Source organism: Ailuropoda melanoleuca, chromosome 4, assembly GCF_002007445.2.
Source record: "Ailuropoda melanoleuca isolate Jingjing chromosome 4, ASM200744v2, whole genome shotgun sequence".
NCBI classification, from domain to species: Eukaryota; Metazoa; Chordata; class Mammalia; order Carnivora; family Ursidae; genus Ailuropoda; species Ailuropoda melanoleuca.
The window spans coordinates 137,992,687-138,010,112 of NC_048221.1; the positions used below are offsets into that span (position 1 = coordinate 137,992,687).

At 48.9% G+C, this 17,426-nt stretch overlaps 1 protein-coding gene across 3 annotated transcripts in view; it reads right to left on the reverse strand.

The window, feature by feature from the left end:
- The window catches only part of ASAP2 (ArfGAP with SH3 domain, ankyrin repeat and PH domain 2), a 100,148-nt gene that overhangs the window by 16,094 nt on the left and 66,628 nt on the right, over positions 1-17,426 (reverse strand). For all 3 annotated transcript variants that reach the window (XM_034659937.1, XM_034659938.1, XM_034659939.1), the window contains 4 exons: positions 13,829-13,877; positions 13,582-13,748; positions 11,264-11,397; positions 3,512-3,606 (listed from right to left, as the gene is read on the reverse strand). In XM_034659937.1, coding sequence (XP_034515828.1) covers positions 3,512-3,606; positions 11,264-11,397; positions 13,582-13,748; positions 13,829-13,877 — 445 coding nt within the window. The remainder of the gene's footprint in view (positions 1-3,511; positions 3,607-11,263; positions 11,398-13,581; positions 13,749-13,828; positions 13,878-17,426) is intronic.

Genomic DNA, 17,426 nt, shown 5'->3' on the forward strand with positions numbered 1-17,426 from the left:
GTGAGAGACACATTTAGGCGTTTAGCACAGCATTCTAGAAACACCAGCATGGAATGAAGGGGCTTGTAGTACAAGTGGAACCTGGTCAGCTCTTCTCAGCTCAGGCACTGTTCCCTCCCATCCTGTCACCAGGGCTGTGCCAACTGCCTCTGGGGTCGCCACCAGTCACCACCCCTCAGGTCAGCACCCCAGGGCCCAGGCCGCAGTGCCCCAGGGCGGGGAGTGGGCAGGTCAACTCCAGGCTCCGAGAGGGTAGCAGGGGCTTCACTCCCCACAGCTGACAACCTGACCTAAGACATTCACAGCCTGGGTGTTTTTAAAATGCAGGCTGCCTGAATTGTGCTGAACAATTTATGTGTGTCGCACGCCTCACGAATGTGCACCTCCGTGGGCTTACAGGTTGAGTTGACGTGCAGTCTCACTGGTCCTCACAGCAAGGCTTTGAGCTTTGTCTCCACCTTACAGAGAAGTAAACTGAAGTCCATGGAGGGACATGAGATTCTGTTTCCTCACGCAGCTGGGGCTTCGCACAGTGTGGCACACAGGGAACTGCCCAGTGACCTGCTGGGCTTGGTGATATACGGTGTCTCACAATGATTCAAATGCTACAGGTCTCTTATGATGAGCGGTTAGACTAGACGGCTGTCAAGTTTTAGGGAGCTTCAATAATCGTTGTGGGACGATCACTACGGTGACCTCCCCTGCCTCCCTTGGAAGGAGCTAGAGAGATCCTGGACCCTTTACTTACTTTTTTAATGTATTATTCATCTGTCCAGGGCTCTGTGTCCCCTGAAGGTCATTCCTACACAAGCCTGGGAACAGACCTGCTTTATGCACCTCCACGCTCCACGGCTCTGTGAAGCAAGTTCACTCTGCCAGCACGATCCCCTTGCTTTTTGGAAAGGCTCAGACTTCTGGAGAAAAGCAGTGAACTTAAAATAGCAACACTTTTGGCACGTGTTCAGGAGAGGTTTCCTGTACTTCTGAAGGATGGGCCCGTGTGAGGGTCCTGGATCACAGAGGAGGAACAGCGCTGCCTCCGTAAGCAGACATTAATCCATGTGCTTCCCCCTTTCCACCTATTTCTCTCTCTGCATACTCCCCCAAATAAAAAATCTGGGGATTCACAGGCCACTAGAGGGTCTTTGGCTTCCCTTTCAACAGCTTTATCTGCAGATGGTGTGTTCTCCTGAGATGAAGCCAGCAACAGTACACTCCTCATGTGCAAGTAAAATAGCAGCTTGTTTAAGTAGCCACAGAGCTGGGACTTTATCTTTGACTCATTGATTCATTAAATATGTATCGAACCACCACGAGCAACATGTTATGGCAGGAGATACAAAAATCAGGAAGATGCAATTTATTAGAGAAACAGGTGTCAATATTTCAGTATGGTAGAAAGTGGGATCAAAGGTTTTAAAATAGAGCTAAATGCTACGGGAGTGGAGAGAGCCCAGCAGTTAATTTCACCTGAGCAGGTATGAAAGCAGGCGGCATTCTGCCATCACACTGGCCATCCACCCTCATTTTGGGGGAAAAAAAGAGAGAGGGAGGGCTAAACTTCCTTTTCATTTGTGCCACGGTTGGGGGGGGCGGGTCTCAATGCAGACAGAACATTCGTATTGAAGGATTCGAAGCAGGTAGTGTTGATTTTTTAGAATCATCTAGCCCCAGAATAAACAAATTCTCTGCTTTTATAAAGCACCCTTGGTACTTGGAAGAAATTATTTATTATATGCTTTGTTAACATTGATCAATATTACAGCATTTCAGGAGACTGGTACCTTCTGTTTGAGCACAGGTATCAATTAGACTATAAATCTGCCACACCGGAACACGGAGCTTCCTTTACTAAACAGCATCTTCTAGCTATCCTAGGGAGAGCTGGCTCACCTCTGCGTAACTGTCTAATTGAAACTTAAATTGCAAGGCCCCTAAGTTTTTGGGGTCTGCGGGATCCGTGTGTAGCACTTATGCTGCCTCTACTGCCCTCACCCATGGTGAGCGAACAGAGCTGCCAACACCACCTAAATGCACGTGCCACCTCATCATTGCGCAGATGTTCATCCCGACATCTCTGTGAGCAGGGGGGTGTGATCTCCGGCTTATGTGAGAGGAGACGGCTCTGGGAAGCCAGCAGGCCTGCCCAGGTCCCACCATCGGGGAAGGGCTGGATTTCTACGTCCCATACTGCCTCTCCAGGTCTGGGTAAGAATACAGTTTTGGAACTCAGATCTTCATCAGACAGGACAGTAACTTAGCCTCGTGCCTGGTATCCAATCTCACAGAAATGCTACAACACAAACATTGGCTACAGGATTCCAACATGAATCGATTCTAATCCAACACCAACCCAATGCTCAACTCAGATACCAGATACCTACTGGGCACAGGCTGTGTTCATGCCCTTAGATGTCTAGGCTTCTTACTCCATTAAGTTACCTCTCCTCAATGCAAAAGAACACAGATCCTACAATCTCAGCTTCCCAGACATGTCCCAACAAACTGGTTACAAACACCGAAGTTCTCAGCTTTTGCTACGGGCCTGTGCACTGCCTCCTAGGTGTCCAAGCTCTCTCCAGCACAGTTCACTGTTCCTCACCTAATGTCCTGTAGGAGGACCTGTGCCATCGATTCCCTCTCAAGCTTCTTCCAAGGGCAATGCTGTCTCTGTAAATGAATTTTTCTACTCTATCACATTTTTCTCATTTCCTGCTCTCCTGCTGGAACACTTGGATCCAGACTCACCACAAGAATGCAGGTACTGTGTCTTTACTGCCCTGGGGCCACCCCCCTTTCCTTCTGTCTGCCCCACTCTGCATGGCAACATGGCAGTAGCCACCCCCCAGCCACTTGGAGCAGACGGGCCATGCGCTGCCCTGACCTGCTGCTTTTCCATCCACCTCTCGCTCTCAACGACCAGCGTGATCCGGTGATTTATGCTCTGTTTGGTAAGACTGGCAGGAAAATCTCCTGCTAGAAGCTCTGCCTCATCAGGCCAGAGGGATGCATGACGAGGCACAAAACCTTCTCAGTCAGGTTGTGTGTCAGCAGTACAACAAAAACAGAAAACTCTTGTTGAAGAAAACACACTCCACATTTGCAAGGACCCTGGGAAAGAAAATGATACGTAGTCATGTATCTATGACAACTAACCCTCCCAGTGGCTGAGAATTTATGCGGAGAGAAGGGGAGAGAGAACTCCCCTGAGGCAGAAGGCGAGGGGGTACCCATATGCTGCCAGCTAGGGCGACACGCGCTGTTCGTCCTTCACAGACCCAGAGCATTGGCCAAATCTGCCTTCCTGTGGCTTTTTCCTATGAAAACCAGTCACACCAAATTTTTATTTGGACACCCAAAAAGGTGACTTACAAAAACACACCCAGGATGATTTATTCCCTAAAGAAGCAACCACTGAGATACCCCAAGCTTGTTAGTCTCCTGTCTCTCGGGGCTCGGGTACAAGGCTGATCTTTCCTCAGAAAACGAGAACAGCCAGTTCCATACTTACATGTCGCTGCCCGGGTTGGGTTTGACCGAGTCCTCAGCTGGAAGGCAACACTCCATAATCTCATTAAAGCCCGCATTCCCAATATTCTTGGCAAGCTGCAAAAACAGAAGTCTATTTCAGGGCACTCAATTATTAATCCATTCCACGGCTACACACTACTCATGCATCTGATGATTTATTTAATGGCCACTAAGAAATAGAGCAATAAAGTCATTGGCCATTAATAAAGATGGACAAAACCCAAACCCCAAAGGTACCCGTAAAACCAGAGATAAGAAGCAGCACATCTATTACAGAGAAACGTTCTCATAAACTGTCCCCTGGATAAAGCACCTACATGGACAGGAAGAAGCAGTAACTTGGTCCAAAGGGAGTTTCCATCCTTACCCACTCCCCAAAAAACTCACGCTGCAAGTGAAACGGATCTAACAAGATCTACTGACAACAGTGAGGAGGTGGTTCTGATTAGCTGAGAGGGTGCTGGGCCAGGAAGACAAGACAGGTTTAAATCATGGTTCGATTTTCTGGCTTTGTGACCACACGCAAGTCAGTTTCCCTGAGTTTCAGTTTTTCATCAGTAAAATGGGGATGATACCTGCCTTGCTGAGTTGTAATAATAATAAACTGGGACAACTTAGGTGAAAGCATTCTATCAGCTGAAGCATTAAAAATGTATTTGTTCCAAATGTGAGGTCCTCAATTCAACAATCAACCTTCTTATTTGTTAAAAATTAAATGAATACATTTTAGTTCACGCTGATTGAATACGAGGCACTACGCTCGACGCAGCGGAGAGGAAGGTAAATGTCGCGGCCCGTCTCCGTGCAGCTACCCTGAAGATATGGCGACTGGCACCTCCTGAACGGCTGCACAAACTCTGAGGGACCAGGAGCTCCTTAAAAGCAGGGGTTTAACCATCTTATCCCAGCACCCAGCCTGGCACCTGCCAGAGACCAGCTTCTTCAATGTTTAATGAAGCAAAACCGCGGGGGAGCACCTAGCACCGGGCTTTGGAGAGAAGAGATATTTTAACTTCCGTGTTGAAAATGGCACAATGGGGAGCAGGGGGCCTCTGCTCCTTCCACTCTCGAGGAGTGACGTGGACACACGGGAACCAGGGAGGTTCTGGGAGCTAAGGATTCTGCTTGAGCAGCCCCTTCTCTCTCCAGGGGGAGCGGACTGAAGGGGCGGCCAAAGGGATCTGAGTTAGACAAGGTCGAACATTCTGGTGACAAATAACATGATGCAACAAAATGGGATTGTGAGGGACACCGAAAGACAGGGGACACACATCAGCTTACTAACTGCGTGATGAGCCCTCCTAATTTTACCGTCCTTGGTAAGTGAACAAAGCATCCTAGACGGCCCAAAGCACCAAGCACTAACCAACCCCACATTAGGTCCCCAGTCCTGGCCTGGTGGCCTCAAGCCACTGTCAGGTGACAACACGGACGCACCAAGTAGTCAACTCCTGCGAAGGATTTCTTGGATCGTCAGTGACAGATCCAGGACTGAACCTTGGGATCAGACCCGTTTAGAGCCAGCCATGCTCTCGTGACCCCATCTTTCAGGATAATGTGGACACCGTCCCCTAGCCAAGCCCTGTCATTTTCAGAAGGTAAGTGACAGAAAAGCCACAGCACCCCTCTGTGAGTGAGGGGCCCACATGCCTCTGAGTCTGTGGTAAGCAGATGGGAGGGGGGCATGAGGCGGAGAATTCCCCAGGAATCGGAAAGCTGCTTCCCTTCTGCTTGGACTTGGCTGCTTTACCAGGGGACAGCTGGTCCAGGGAGCCACCACATCCATGCGTCACACTTGTCCAATGCAGAGAAATGCGCCGCCTCATAGTTTTGCCAAGTTCCAGTGAATATTTCAGCCTGCAGAGAACTCCTTTAGAATCATCAACAAAAGCAAAGCATTTGCAGATGGGGGCTGCAGGGTCATGTCAAGAAAATGTGGGTCCCAGCAGGCCAAGTGGGCAGAAGCCAAGGAAGCAGGAAGGCTGGTGTGAAGCAGCCCCCAACACACACGCCCTCCACTCCCAGAAGACTTTGAGGGCAATGCTGGAGCAGACACGGGGCCAGATCAGATCTAGGAGGGTCTGGGGCGTTTTGAGCGCCACATCACTCAGCGAAGCAAATGCCAGCCCCCGGACGGTCCGCAGATGTCCACTGAGTCCTCGGGTGTGCTGGGTGCTGAGCGTGAGGCACGACCCTGCTTGGAAAGAGCTCAATCGAACGAGAGGGGCGTCCATAGAAAGAGATGCGCAGCACTGAGGGCTGGGAAAGAAGTCTGTACTAAGCACAACGAGTATGGAGACGGCAGGAGTACATCAGGAGAACAGTTGCCTGGTCAAGACGCCCGCTTTACCACGCTTGGCTTTTGGGGAACCCTGCATGCCTCTTCGTCACTGCATGCAAGCACCTGAGCATGGGGACAGGAGTCCCTTGTTCCTGGAGAGCTGCAGCACCCACCTGTGCAGGGTCCACGGAGCCAGAGAAGAGGCCTCAGATGCCATCCAGAAATTGTATTTAGAGTTTGGGGTGAGGATGGGGAAAAGCTCCTGCCTGTTTTCATGCTTCCAGGTGGAGGGAGATCTACTGTTGTACATTCTTCCCTGCATCACCCCCTCAAGGGGAGGAGTGGGCAAATGAGAGAAAGAACCTCCCTGAGAGAGGGCCTCAGCCCCGTTGTGCCCACAGGATGCCATACTGGGAGTGGTGGGCTCCTCATGCCGAGCCTGGGGGCTGCTGTTACGTCACGTGTGAACCTCGTCAACCAATCTGGCTTCTCTCAGAAACTAAGCAGACTTTTGGTCTCTCAACGGGTTCCTGGGCTGCTCACATCCCAGCAGTGTGGAAGGCCAGACAGCATGACACACCTTTAATGTACAAATGGGTAAAGGCCCAGGGAAGTGAGAGCACTGGACCCCAGAAGGCAGAGCTAAGAAAGGCAGCAAGCTCTCAATTTTGATTTCCCAAAACAGGGAGCACAAAAAAAGATACTCTGGGGAACATGGAAATTATGTTTTCATTAAAAAAAATTGTGTTTTCACCCAAGGCTTTAAACATTGTATTTTTGACATATTTTACAAAGTATATAATATACTTCTCAGTTATACTGCTATGATTATAAACTGTTTTATATGTTTTGGTGTGTATGTGTGTATATATATATATATGTTTTGGTGTTCGATTTCTTTTTTTTTAAGTCTACTTTTTTTTTTTTAAAGTAATCTCTACAACACGGGACTCGAACTCAGTCCTGAGTGTAAATCCTGGCTTCACCTCTCCAGCCTCATTTTTTAAGACTGAGTTCTTGTTTGGGTTAGACACGGTGTGCCCAAGGCACCTCAGACACGGCCTGAGTGTAACAGCTGCTCAATACGTCAGAGCTGGTAACACATGTCTTGCTGCCTTTAGTTTCCCGGGAATGGCTTTCATTGAGTTCCACGTGAAACAGCACTTCCAGCTGTAAGGAAGCTGTCGGTCTCCACGGACCTCCCTCTCCACACACTCTCCTTGCGACCTGGCTGCTGGCTGACCTCCTCTACGCTGGTCAGCTTGTTAACAACTTCTTGAGAAGGGAGGCAGGAGAAAGCCAGGGAACACAGGCCTGAGTCAGCAATATGTGCTCCTAAGCTTCCTGACCCTGCTCTTCAATTTGATGGAAAAGATTTTAAAATTACTGACCCCAATTTAATTTCATAATATCAAATTTTCCTTTATTAACTTCATGTATGATGTCAAATGGATCATATGATGCAAGGACCTTAGTACCAGTGGTACTGTTTTACATATGAACTGAATATCAATGCTGAAATCATGACCTATGGTAGGGAGGAAATTCATCTTTCCAAAATCTATGTTTACCAGGAGGATTTCTGAAAACAGATTTGCTTTAAAATCTGAAGATATAGAGCAGTGTGTGCTGGAGTACCAGTTGAAACAGCATGAATTTCCAGAACTAATTAGTACCTTCACATACCCAGCTTCCCTCCACCGAATAAGATATGGTTCTAAAAGCAGGTGGAGGGAAGAAAAGAGGACTGCTAACCAGCCACCTTCACGACGCCGCTGAAACCTATTCAGTTAATATGGACACCAAGCGTGCTTTTAAGCAAAATAAATAAAAAAGGAAATGGTGAAACTGCCACAGCATACCATCCAAGGGAACTTTGTGCAAACCTGAGACCAAAAAATAATTGATGGAATGAAGCAAATAGGTTTTATCGTGAAGAATCTGGTGAGGCCATATGGGAGGACAGGAGCGACATTCTATGTGCTGGGCGTCTGTCTGTTGAGGAGACCATGCCAGCCAGAGAATGACAATCCCCGCTTGTCACAGCACACCACCCGGAGATGCGGGCACGAGTACTGATTCCCCTCAAGGACAGAGAATCACGGAGCCTGTAAAGCAATTTTGCCCAGGACGCTCCCAAGGAGATGCTGGGAAGTTACTTTCCAGTTCGCCCTCTTAACCTGGTGCGAAGTTTAGTCAACAAGAATACATACCACGATGAACAGCTCTACCAAAGACCCTGAGGTCACTGCTCTGTGCATCCTAAAGGCTCATACATGGAGCAGACAACCAGAGTGGAATCTCCCTGTGGATTCGCACACCAGGACACACGGACCATTCTTCCGAAAGGATTTAAAGTCATCTTGGAGAATAAGGAGAGTGAATCCTTCAGTTCTTACTATGTGCCAGACATAATTCTAAACACACACACACAGACATCTATGTGTCAAGCCTTCAGGAGATCCTCTGTGCAAGCATCCAACTGTCTAAGCAGAACCAAAGAACTCGGGTGCTTTAACAAGGCTTGAACTCATAGGGGTGCCTGGCTGGCTCCGTCGGTTAAGTGTCCGACTCTTGATTTCGGCTGAGGTCGTAATCTCAGGGTCCTAGGCTCCGTGTTGGAAGTCTGCTTGAGATTCTCTCTCTCCCTCTCCTTCTGCCCCTACCCCCACTTAAGCCCTCTCCCCCTCTCTCTCTCAAATAACTCTTTAAAAAATACGTAAATAAAATCCTAAAAAAAAGAAAGGGCTTGAACTCATGTTTTACAAATGAATCCTAAGCCCTGACACACAGTGTCCATGCAGCGCTTGACTTAATGGCTGAGCAGTAAGGGTCTGGGACAGGATGTCAGGCCCATCGTCCTGGCATACAGTGGGTGCGGTTGGGGAAATGCCCACCACCTGTGAGCAACTACATGACCACACAAGCAGAGTTGAGGGGCAAGCAGAAGGTAAGAGTGAACCTCACAAGATTAGAGGCCCTTTCCCTCTGTTTTTCTTTCTTAAGATTTTATTTATTTTGACAGAGACAGACACACCACAAGCAGGGGGAGTGGCAGGCAGAGGAAGAGGGAGAAGCAGGCTCCCCACGGAGCAGGGAGCCCAAAGTGGGGCTCGATCCTGGCACCCTGGGATCACAACCTGAGCCGAAGGCAGACGCTTAACCGACGCTTAAGCCACCCAGGTGACCCATCCCCCTGTTTTTCTGTAACCATGAGGGAGAGTCTGGAACTATGGCAGAGGTCAGGTTCTGGAAATAACTGCATATATTAAATAAGCAGGCTCTGCCTGATGGCTCCATCAGGGCTGACAGCTGGCCAAACGTTAAACTCCTGTGAGCATGTGAAGACAGAGGCCCTAGGAGAGAGAGACCAAGATTCGAACCCAGCATCAAAAGCCACCTCATGGTTCCACTGAGATGTAAACATCTTCCCTTCCACCTTCCTTGGCCTTTTCCTGTTTAGTGGGCAAGAGGCTCCAAAAGACCATCAGTGTAGACTTTGAGACACATTTAAGCAGGTGTCACAGATGTGCTGGGGTCAGGCACCTACTGGCTCATGAGTGCCATCAGGAAAATTACACTATATAAACTTACAGTTACATAAATCATATTAAAAACAAAGTAACAGTCAAAACTCATCACTTCCTAATCATTTCACTACTCTGTTTCTGAAGTCACTGAGGGCCCTGGTTTGTGAGGTGAACTCACCGTACGAGCACCTCTTTCCCACCGCACAGTTGGTAACTCGTACTGGTTACTCCTGATGGCCAAGATTTGACAAAAAGGCCATGGTGGGAGTACTAACATCACGTGGAGAGGCTGTTCAACATTTGCTGGGAATGGAGACAGGGATGGGGATGGCGTAGGGGGGACGGGGAGGGACGGCAGAGACGCCTACATGCTCACCCCACGGCAAGACACGCCCCAGCAAAGGAAAGTTTATGTCCCGGGCTCTTCAGAGGTTAAGTGCAAGCTCTGGAATCAGATGAAAGGGTCCCCCATCAAGAGCTGGCACTTTAATAACTACATAACCTTGGGCACATTAAAACATTCTACCCTCACTTCCTCCTTTGTAAAGTGCGGATAAATACCAAGGTCATTCGGCTATTGTGAAGGGCTAATATATATCAAGTGCTCTGTGAAGTGCCTTGTACAAAATAAACAATTATTATTTCACCAAAAATCACTGAACACTTCCCACTGTTTTGAGAAAACCAGTACAGCAACCACTGGAGTTTACCAGATAATTTGTGCTTCTCTGAAAATATACTGTGGGAATCTCAAATCTATGCCACCATCAGCTGCCCAGGATACCAGCCACTTGGTCCCACACAACTCTAAGACGTCGGTGGGATGCACAATGACCTTACCAACAACCACACCATGGAACCAAGGACACGCTGCTGGAGTCTCGCCGAGTCTAGCTTAGCTCTAAACTTGAAGTCCTCATGGATGTTACTAACCAGGAGACCAGAATTCACTCTAGTTTCTCCCAACTTGGTCTTTCAAGACCATAAAGGAATCCTTTGGAAAGACTGGAAGGATCTGACAAGATAGTTGAAAATGTATTCTAAGTTCAGACACACTGGTTCTAGAGTAGTCATCAATAAAATATATGGCCCCTTGAGGATATACTGACCACAATAATTGATTTTCTGTCAAGACCATTGCTCTTTTCATTATAATCAATAGCAATCTGTAACCACTTAATGTTTACTGTCCAATGCCCAGCTATGCCAAGAGTTTCTAACACTGCTTCCTACCAGCAATTACAGACTCTCACAGCAGCTCACAAAAGCTCCATTTTAGGTGGCCTCAAAACAGCTAGCGGGATGTGCCTTTTCCTCAGTGGGGCCAGTCTCACTACTCTGGATGTTATGTCACAGACAGTGCTTCAGCCTCCCAGTATCCATGTACATCACACTGCACGGCTCTGTGTTATCCCTGACCCCAGAATGAAAGCCTTCCTTAGAGACAAAGGCAGTAAAAAGCAAAGACCAGTATCTCCCCTAAAGGGCAACAGTAAGGGGCAGAGGAAAAGAGCACTGGAGGCTCGAGGCGAGTGGTGACCACAGACTTGGCAGGAATCTGCCAGGGATGCGTCCTTGACTGTCTCTGGGCTTTGCATTGCGCGTACGGTTAAGAACGGGGTGAGCTAGACTTCACCACAGTCCTAGTCCACGATCTTACAACAGTCGCAGCCCCCCTTTCTGTTTCACTTCACTTTATTCGTTTAAGAACCAAGTTTTACAACAAAAAGTGCCCTCAACTACCAGTGGCCGAGAAGAGGAATCATCACTGAGGTCCTAATTGCCCAAACCCATCTGGCAAAAATCAACAACCATCAGCCCGGTGGAATTTCAAGAAACCAAAATGGATTTGAATGCCAAAAGGAAAACCCAGCTTTCAGCTCATTCATTTCCATTTCAAAATCAAGTATTTGAGAATTACCAGCAGCTCAGATGTTCCTAAGACATCTAACGTGAGGGACTGCATCCGCGAGTAGTGAACCCCGAGCTCCCGGTGGATTCCAGAGCACTCAATGCAGGTCAGGATGCCCAAATTGGTGGAAAGCCATGTAGGATCTGCCAAAGAGAACAGGGCAAATTGGAGCTTGCAGTTCAGTAGAGGGCCGGGGTCACAACATTCTTCCTGCAGTGACTGCACGTGGCGTTTCGAGCATGAGCGTCTTATTCCTTGACCCAGTGGGAGCTCCCATTCACCTTCACTCTGCATTAGCACCCATTTACACACAATACACACATGCACATGTCTGCTCTCCCTCCTCTTCCCATCCCTCCATTTCTTTACTCATTTATCTTGCCCACCCTTCTATTCATTAAGAACTCCCCAGTGACAGGTGCCTTGTCCAAGAATACACAGGACGCAGTGCCCTCTAGTGGGCACAAGTCTTTGAGGGCTGTCCTGAACACAGACCACGCCCATCGCCAACCTTGGTCAGACCAGCAACGGGGAGAGAAAAAAATGCCACAGTCTAGCGCTGGATGGGGAACAGACGTAAAGCGTGTCTCTGTGTCCGCGAAATGCTAACGGTAATGACGGAGAACACATACATGTGCTGATGCCATACTATGTGCTTGGCACTTCGAGGGCAGCAGTTAAAGAGTTCTGAGCACAAGAGCTTCAGAAATTACAGATACGGACGCAGAATCCTTCATTCAGCACACAAACGCGCCAGCAGGCGAACAGGACAGGTGTTGTCACAGTGCTCACAAAGGTGAAGGGCCTTGCTTGACGGGGCGTGGGGCAGCACGGCATCCCTGCCTGTGCTGAGGTCCAAGGCCGTGCTGGCACGGTGTCACCTAGCTCCTCCGAGCAGTTACCGGCTCACTGAGCCGTCCTACTATGCGCTGCCTACACAGCACGTGCTCAAGAAATGCTTGGCAGATGAAAGCTAGATCGAAAATGGGGCATTCCAAATAACCCACTCGAGCACATTATCGCAGCCCTTAAGTACCATTCTCTTTGGAACGGCCTGCTGCCCTTGGAAGCTCACGGCACGGAAACAGCATAACCTGTGTCACTAGATCATTGTCAAGTTCTTTTTTGAAATGTTCAAGTTATAAAAAACGTTCTCCGTTAGGAAATACTTCTGGGCATCGGTGTTTTTACTTCTACCCTGTCGGCTGTATCAGGCCCTTGGCAGGTAGAAGTGTGTTTCGACAACTTTATATCAAGCTTCGTGTCACACATCCTGTCTCAGCATTTGCGAACAGAAATAAACAAAACTTTGACTTCTTTCTGGAGCATTTTAGATGTCCAAGTGCTGTGCTGTCTGCGTCTTTTCTTAAGAAAAAGTGCGATTCACTACTTATCACTCCCTCCCTCATCTTCTGCCAAAAGGTAATTTTTAATGAGTCTGAGACCCCTAGGGAGTTCCTCAAACTACCCCCAGATATACAGCCTTTGGGGCAACAGGAACCTCCCAGCAATTCTCACTGCCCACTCTACTTTGTTGTGTTCATTTTTTGGTAAGAACTGTCATAGAATGAGAGGAATGAAAAAGGTAACTGATCATTCCACAGTTTTCCTTATTTTGTAAATGTCCAGAAACAGCTATTCCAAAGCTCCCCTGACCTCTCAGCACCATTCCATCTTAATCAGAAAAAATCCACTCCTTAAGTTTTTAAAATACTAGCTATTAAAATCTACAATGATACTCTATGTCGATTTAAAAAAATGAAGTCCCTGAGAGGCTTCATCAAAATGCAAAAACACACATCTCATTTCACAAAACGTGGCACCTGGAAGTGACCCGAACACACTCGCAGTCAGTTCCTTGGTCTTCCATATAGAAAAACCAATACCTAACAAAGAAAGTGGCTCTCCCAGCATCACAGACTAGACAGCGGCTTAAAGCTGAAGTTCTACAAAGTAGCAGAAAGGGAGGATGGAGTAAATCCCGGGAAAAGCCGCCCCTACAAGGCCGCACAGCCAATACAATGAGCAGATGACTTTGGTTTCACCCGCCTTCTGTGCTTCCGTTTTCATTTCTCAAAAAGCTTTAAATCTTTTCAGCCCTATTGGGCCATCTTCCTGCTGCTCTGTGCGGGGCCCCGAGGCAGGCATCTTCCCACCCTCCCCCACACGGTCTGCACACAGCCCAGGACGCAGCTGCGTGCTGCCGGGCAATGCCGGGCCTGCAGTGAAAGGGAAAATCAGTGACTGGAGTCTGTGACTCGGAATGAGATGTGACTGTCCCAGAGCTGGGAGGGGAAGGACGGGGGAGGAAGGGGGCAGGGTGTCACCTGGCGCCCCGCAGTCGCAACACACGTCATTGCCTGTCATCCTCTGCACTTCGGAGATGATCTCCTTGGTCAGTTCTTGGACTATGTTATTTTCCCCGGTATTGTCGTCCCCCTTAAATGCATTGTTTAAAGCCTCTTCTTTGCTGTTCTGCAGCACAGACATCCATCTAGAAAAACAAGAGATAGTGTGTTAAATCCCCGAGGACTGCGAGGTCCCAGCCCCAAGGCCCACCTCCAAGGAACTTACATTTGACATTCCTGCTCGTCCTCCGCTTGGAAGTGGTACGTCCTGTCATCTGCACAGCAAGAGGAGTTTCGTCAGCTGTGAGTCCACACAGTAATCCACACACAATTCCACCAGAAAGTGGTTTATAATTAACCTCGGGTATAACCGCAACTCTCTGCTAGGAAATGAACCATCTGCAGACAACTGAGCCCTCCCTCATGTCCTTCCATGCCTTGCTTGCCCTTGCTGTGGGGGATTGCGGCTTTGTCATCCAAATTCACAAACCTGCCCTGTCCTCCATTCCAGTTCATAAAGACATGAAGCTTCCCCAAACCGAAGCTATTCAGGGATGGAAACCATCAACATCTTTTCAAAAGCTTTGCTTTTTTTAACTTGCTACAAAGTTGGCCCCCCAAAAGTAATTGTTACAGAGCTTTGAATAATAAAAGCCTGTCCTAATGAGTATCTTGAGATATTTTCTGGCCTTCTTAGAAAAAGATGAGACGTTCTAGCAGGCTGTGGGAGTGCTGTGTTACAGGGCGAAGCAGGAGGAACAGCCCGGTGATGATGGGACACAAGATCTTAGGCTCACACACAGCCGTGTACACACACAGCAGTGTCTACAAGGCTTGTGCCAGACTGCTGACCCCCGTGCACGGAGCACAGAGGAGGAGCATGGGATGTGCTCTTCCTGACAAAGGTGCAGAACCTCAGTCCAACTGTGGGAGAGCATCGGAGAAACCCAAGTTGAGGGACATTTCAAAACTGATCAATCTTCTTCAAAACAAGTATCAAGGTCATTGGAAGACCCGGAGAGGCTCTGACACTGCTACAGCATGTAGCAGACAAAGATGAAGTAAAAACCAACTGCGGGATCCTGCAGCGAGTCCCTGAGCACCAGTGGAAACGCGGTACCATGTGAGAAAGACCCCTCGTGAACAGCATCACCAATGTTGATTTCTGGGTTCATGCGTGGGTACACGTGGTGGGTAACACGTATTGTATACTACTAGACAAGCCATCAGGGGGCTGGTGAGGGATATACAGAGATTCTGTCTACAATCAATCCAAAACAAAGCCAAAAAGGAAAATTAAATTTAAAACCAAACAGAATGAAAGAAGGGAGGAGACCCAACTTCTCCAGACAGCAGAGCAAAAGAACCCTCCGTGCCCCTCCGAAGGAGCTCACACGTCGTCTTCCAGCAGTGGTCTTCATACCCCCGGGAGCGCGCTGGTCCTGAGCGCGGCTCCCAGAGAGCAGGCTGGAGGGACACCGAGGCCCAGGGAGGGTAAGTGGCAAAGACAAACACAGCTGACGGCAGGGGAATCAGGTTTTCGACTCATGGTCCCATTCGCTTCTTCCCATCCTGTTCCATCTTTTTTCTGACATGGAAGGGGGAACAGAACTATACCCTTGCTACACCCCCACCCCGTCACAGAGGAGAGGGATGGGACTTAACAGTTTCAGGCTCAGAAAAATGAACCAAGTTTCCTGATTCAGATGTTAGAGGCTGAGCCATGCTGAACTGCCAGTGCTGGAAAGAGGGGAGCAATGCCCCTTTGACGGCTCCCACCTTCCACCAGAGCCACACCCCACAATGAGCGCCTCTCACGGGTCTCGGGAAGCAGTGCTGATGGCGGGTAGTGCCAGAGGCATGTCTCTCACTGAGCCATCTCTCGGGCAGACCAGGCTCAGCTCAAGGAAGAGAATCAAAGGGGCAAGGGGAGCAGCCCATTTCCTTTGGCCAATTCTATATTCTGACATGTGAGGAGCAGATGAAATGCTCTGTGAAAACTTCCAAGTAAGAATTCCCTCCTACAGACACTCTCGAGATGCTCATAAATTCAAGAATAGTTTCTAGCAGCTTCAACTCTGAAGGAGAAAAAGCAAGAGAAGATGGTAGCTGGGGGCTGGGAAGGGCTGCCTCTCTGCCTGAGGCTCCGGCTCCAAATGGCCACATGCCCAGTGTGTGGACCTGGAAAGTAACCGGCTCCTGGTGGGTCCGTCCTATTCAGGACGCTGACCTAGGTCACCTCCAAATTCTCCTGTACCTTCCATCCTGCCAAGGGTGACTGTGTGATTGAGGACAGTGGGGCAGGACTTGAATTTGCAAAGGATGGGGTCGATCTGAGGGCAAGAGAGCTGGACAAGCTCCCAAAGGGCCAACCTTGCCACAGAAGCGCCCTCCTTGAGAAGCCCAGGCCCATTTATAGCGGGCTCCGAGTGGGGAATGTCTGCTGGGGGAAAGAATGGTAACGGAGGGCCCTGCAGGGAACCAACTGAAGCCAGCTGTCAGTCTCCTACTCTTCTGGGCTCCCTGGGTCATTTCAGCTTCCCAGGGGGAGGGTGACTCTGGGGCCCTGAGAGACCCACAGCTGAAGTATCTTCCTCGCTGCCCATCATGCAGCTTGACCTTTATTTCTCCAACCACCCAACTGCTTAAAGAGCTCAAACGCATCTTCGTGCTACGTGTCCCACTAGCCTGGCCAGCAGGCGGGGGAGGAACGGAGAGGGTGACAGCCTCGTTTCCTGAGTCAGGCATGATCAGACATGACCCCGAGCCCCAACCTTCTCCGGCTGCTCAACAAATCAGGGCTTCACCATTTGGCAGTGTTCCTCTGGAAGACTCGTGGCCGGTTTTCAGGCTTCTCTCTGACAACCAAACCCACACAGTGCTGTGACAAAGCATTTTCACCACAACTACTCCTAGGAGAGTAACACCTTTTGAAAACTAGGATTAAATTCGTAGGATTGGGATTCACTCTACCCACTAAAGGACAGTGGGAAGAAGAGGAAACAAGAGCTTTTTTTCTCAAAGACTGACAATGGACTGTGGCAAATTTACAAAAGTGCCTCAAACTGAATTCAGGGAGCCCTTCTGGGTATCAGAGGCAGGAAGCCCTTGCCCGAAGACATTTATTAAGCATTAACTAGTAGAGCAAAGATACTGACGGAATCTTGGCAAATGCTGGCCTGCCAGAGCGTCACACGAAACCAGATTTACACAGGCCCGCCTTCCCACATGTCCAAGGAATGCAATAATCCACGCTTGGTAGGGAGCGAGGCAAACTTACCATCTACTGACCCTCCTTAGTGCCTGACCAGCAGTTACAAACGTGTAGACTGGGTAGTGCTCTGGGTTGTTTACAAGTGTGAAATAAATGCCTCTGTGTATCTCACAGGGCCCCCACAGGGGTGCTGGAGGGACCAGGGCAAACAGAGGGAAGTGTTCACATCTGCCTCCCTGTGGGCGTGCAGCTCAGGCAAGCTTCGTTAACTACTAAGCGCCCATCAGGTCTTGAAGGGTGACACACTGCTTATCATGGGTTATTGCTTCAGGAAAAGGAATGGCCTAAAGCTTCCAAGTGGTCCCCAGCCACTTGCTGACATCGGCTTATGCCATCAAGTTCTCTCCCTTCACATAAAACTCTATTGTTCTCCGGAGGCAGGTAACCCCAGAAGCGATCCTATTTTATTTTATTATTTTTTTAAAAAGAGTTATTTATTTATTTTAGAGAGAGAAAGTGCTCAGGGGAATGGGGAGAGGGAGAGAAAGAATCTCAAGCAGACTCCCCACTAAGTGTGGAGCCTGACGTGAGGCTCGATCTCATAACTCTG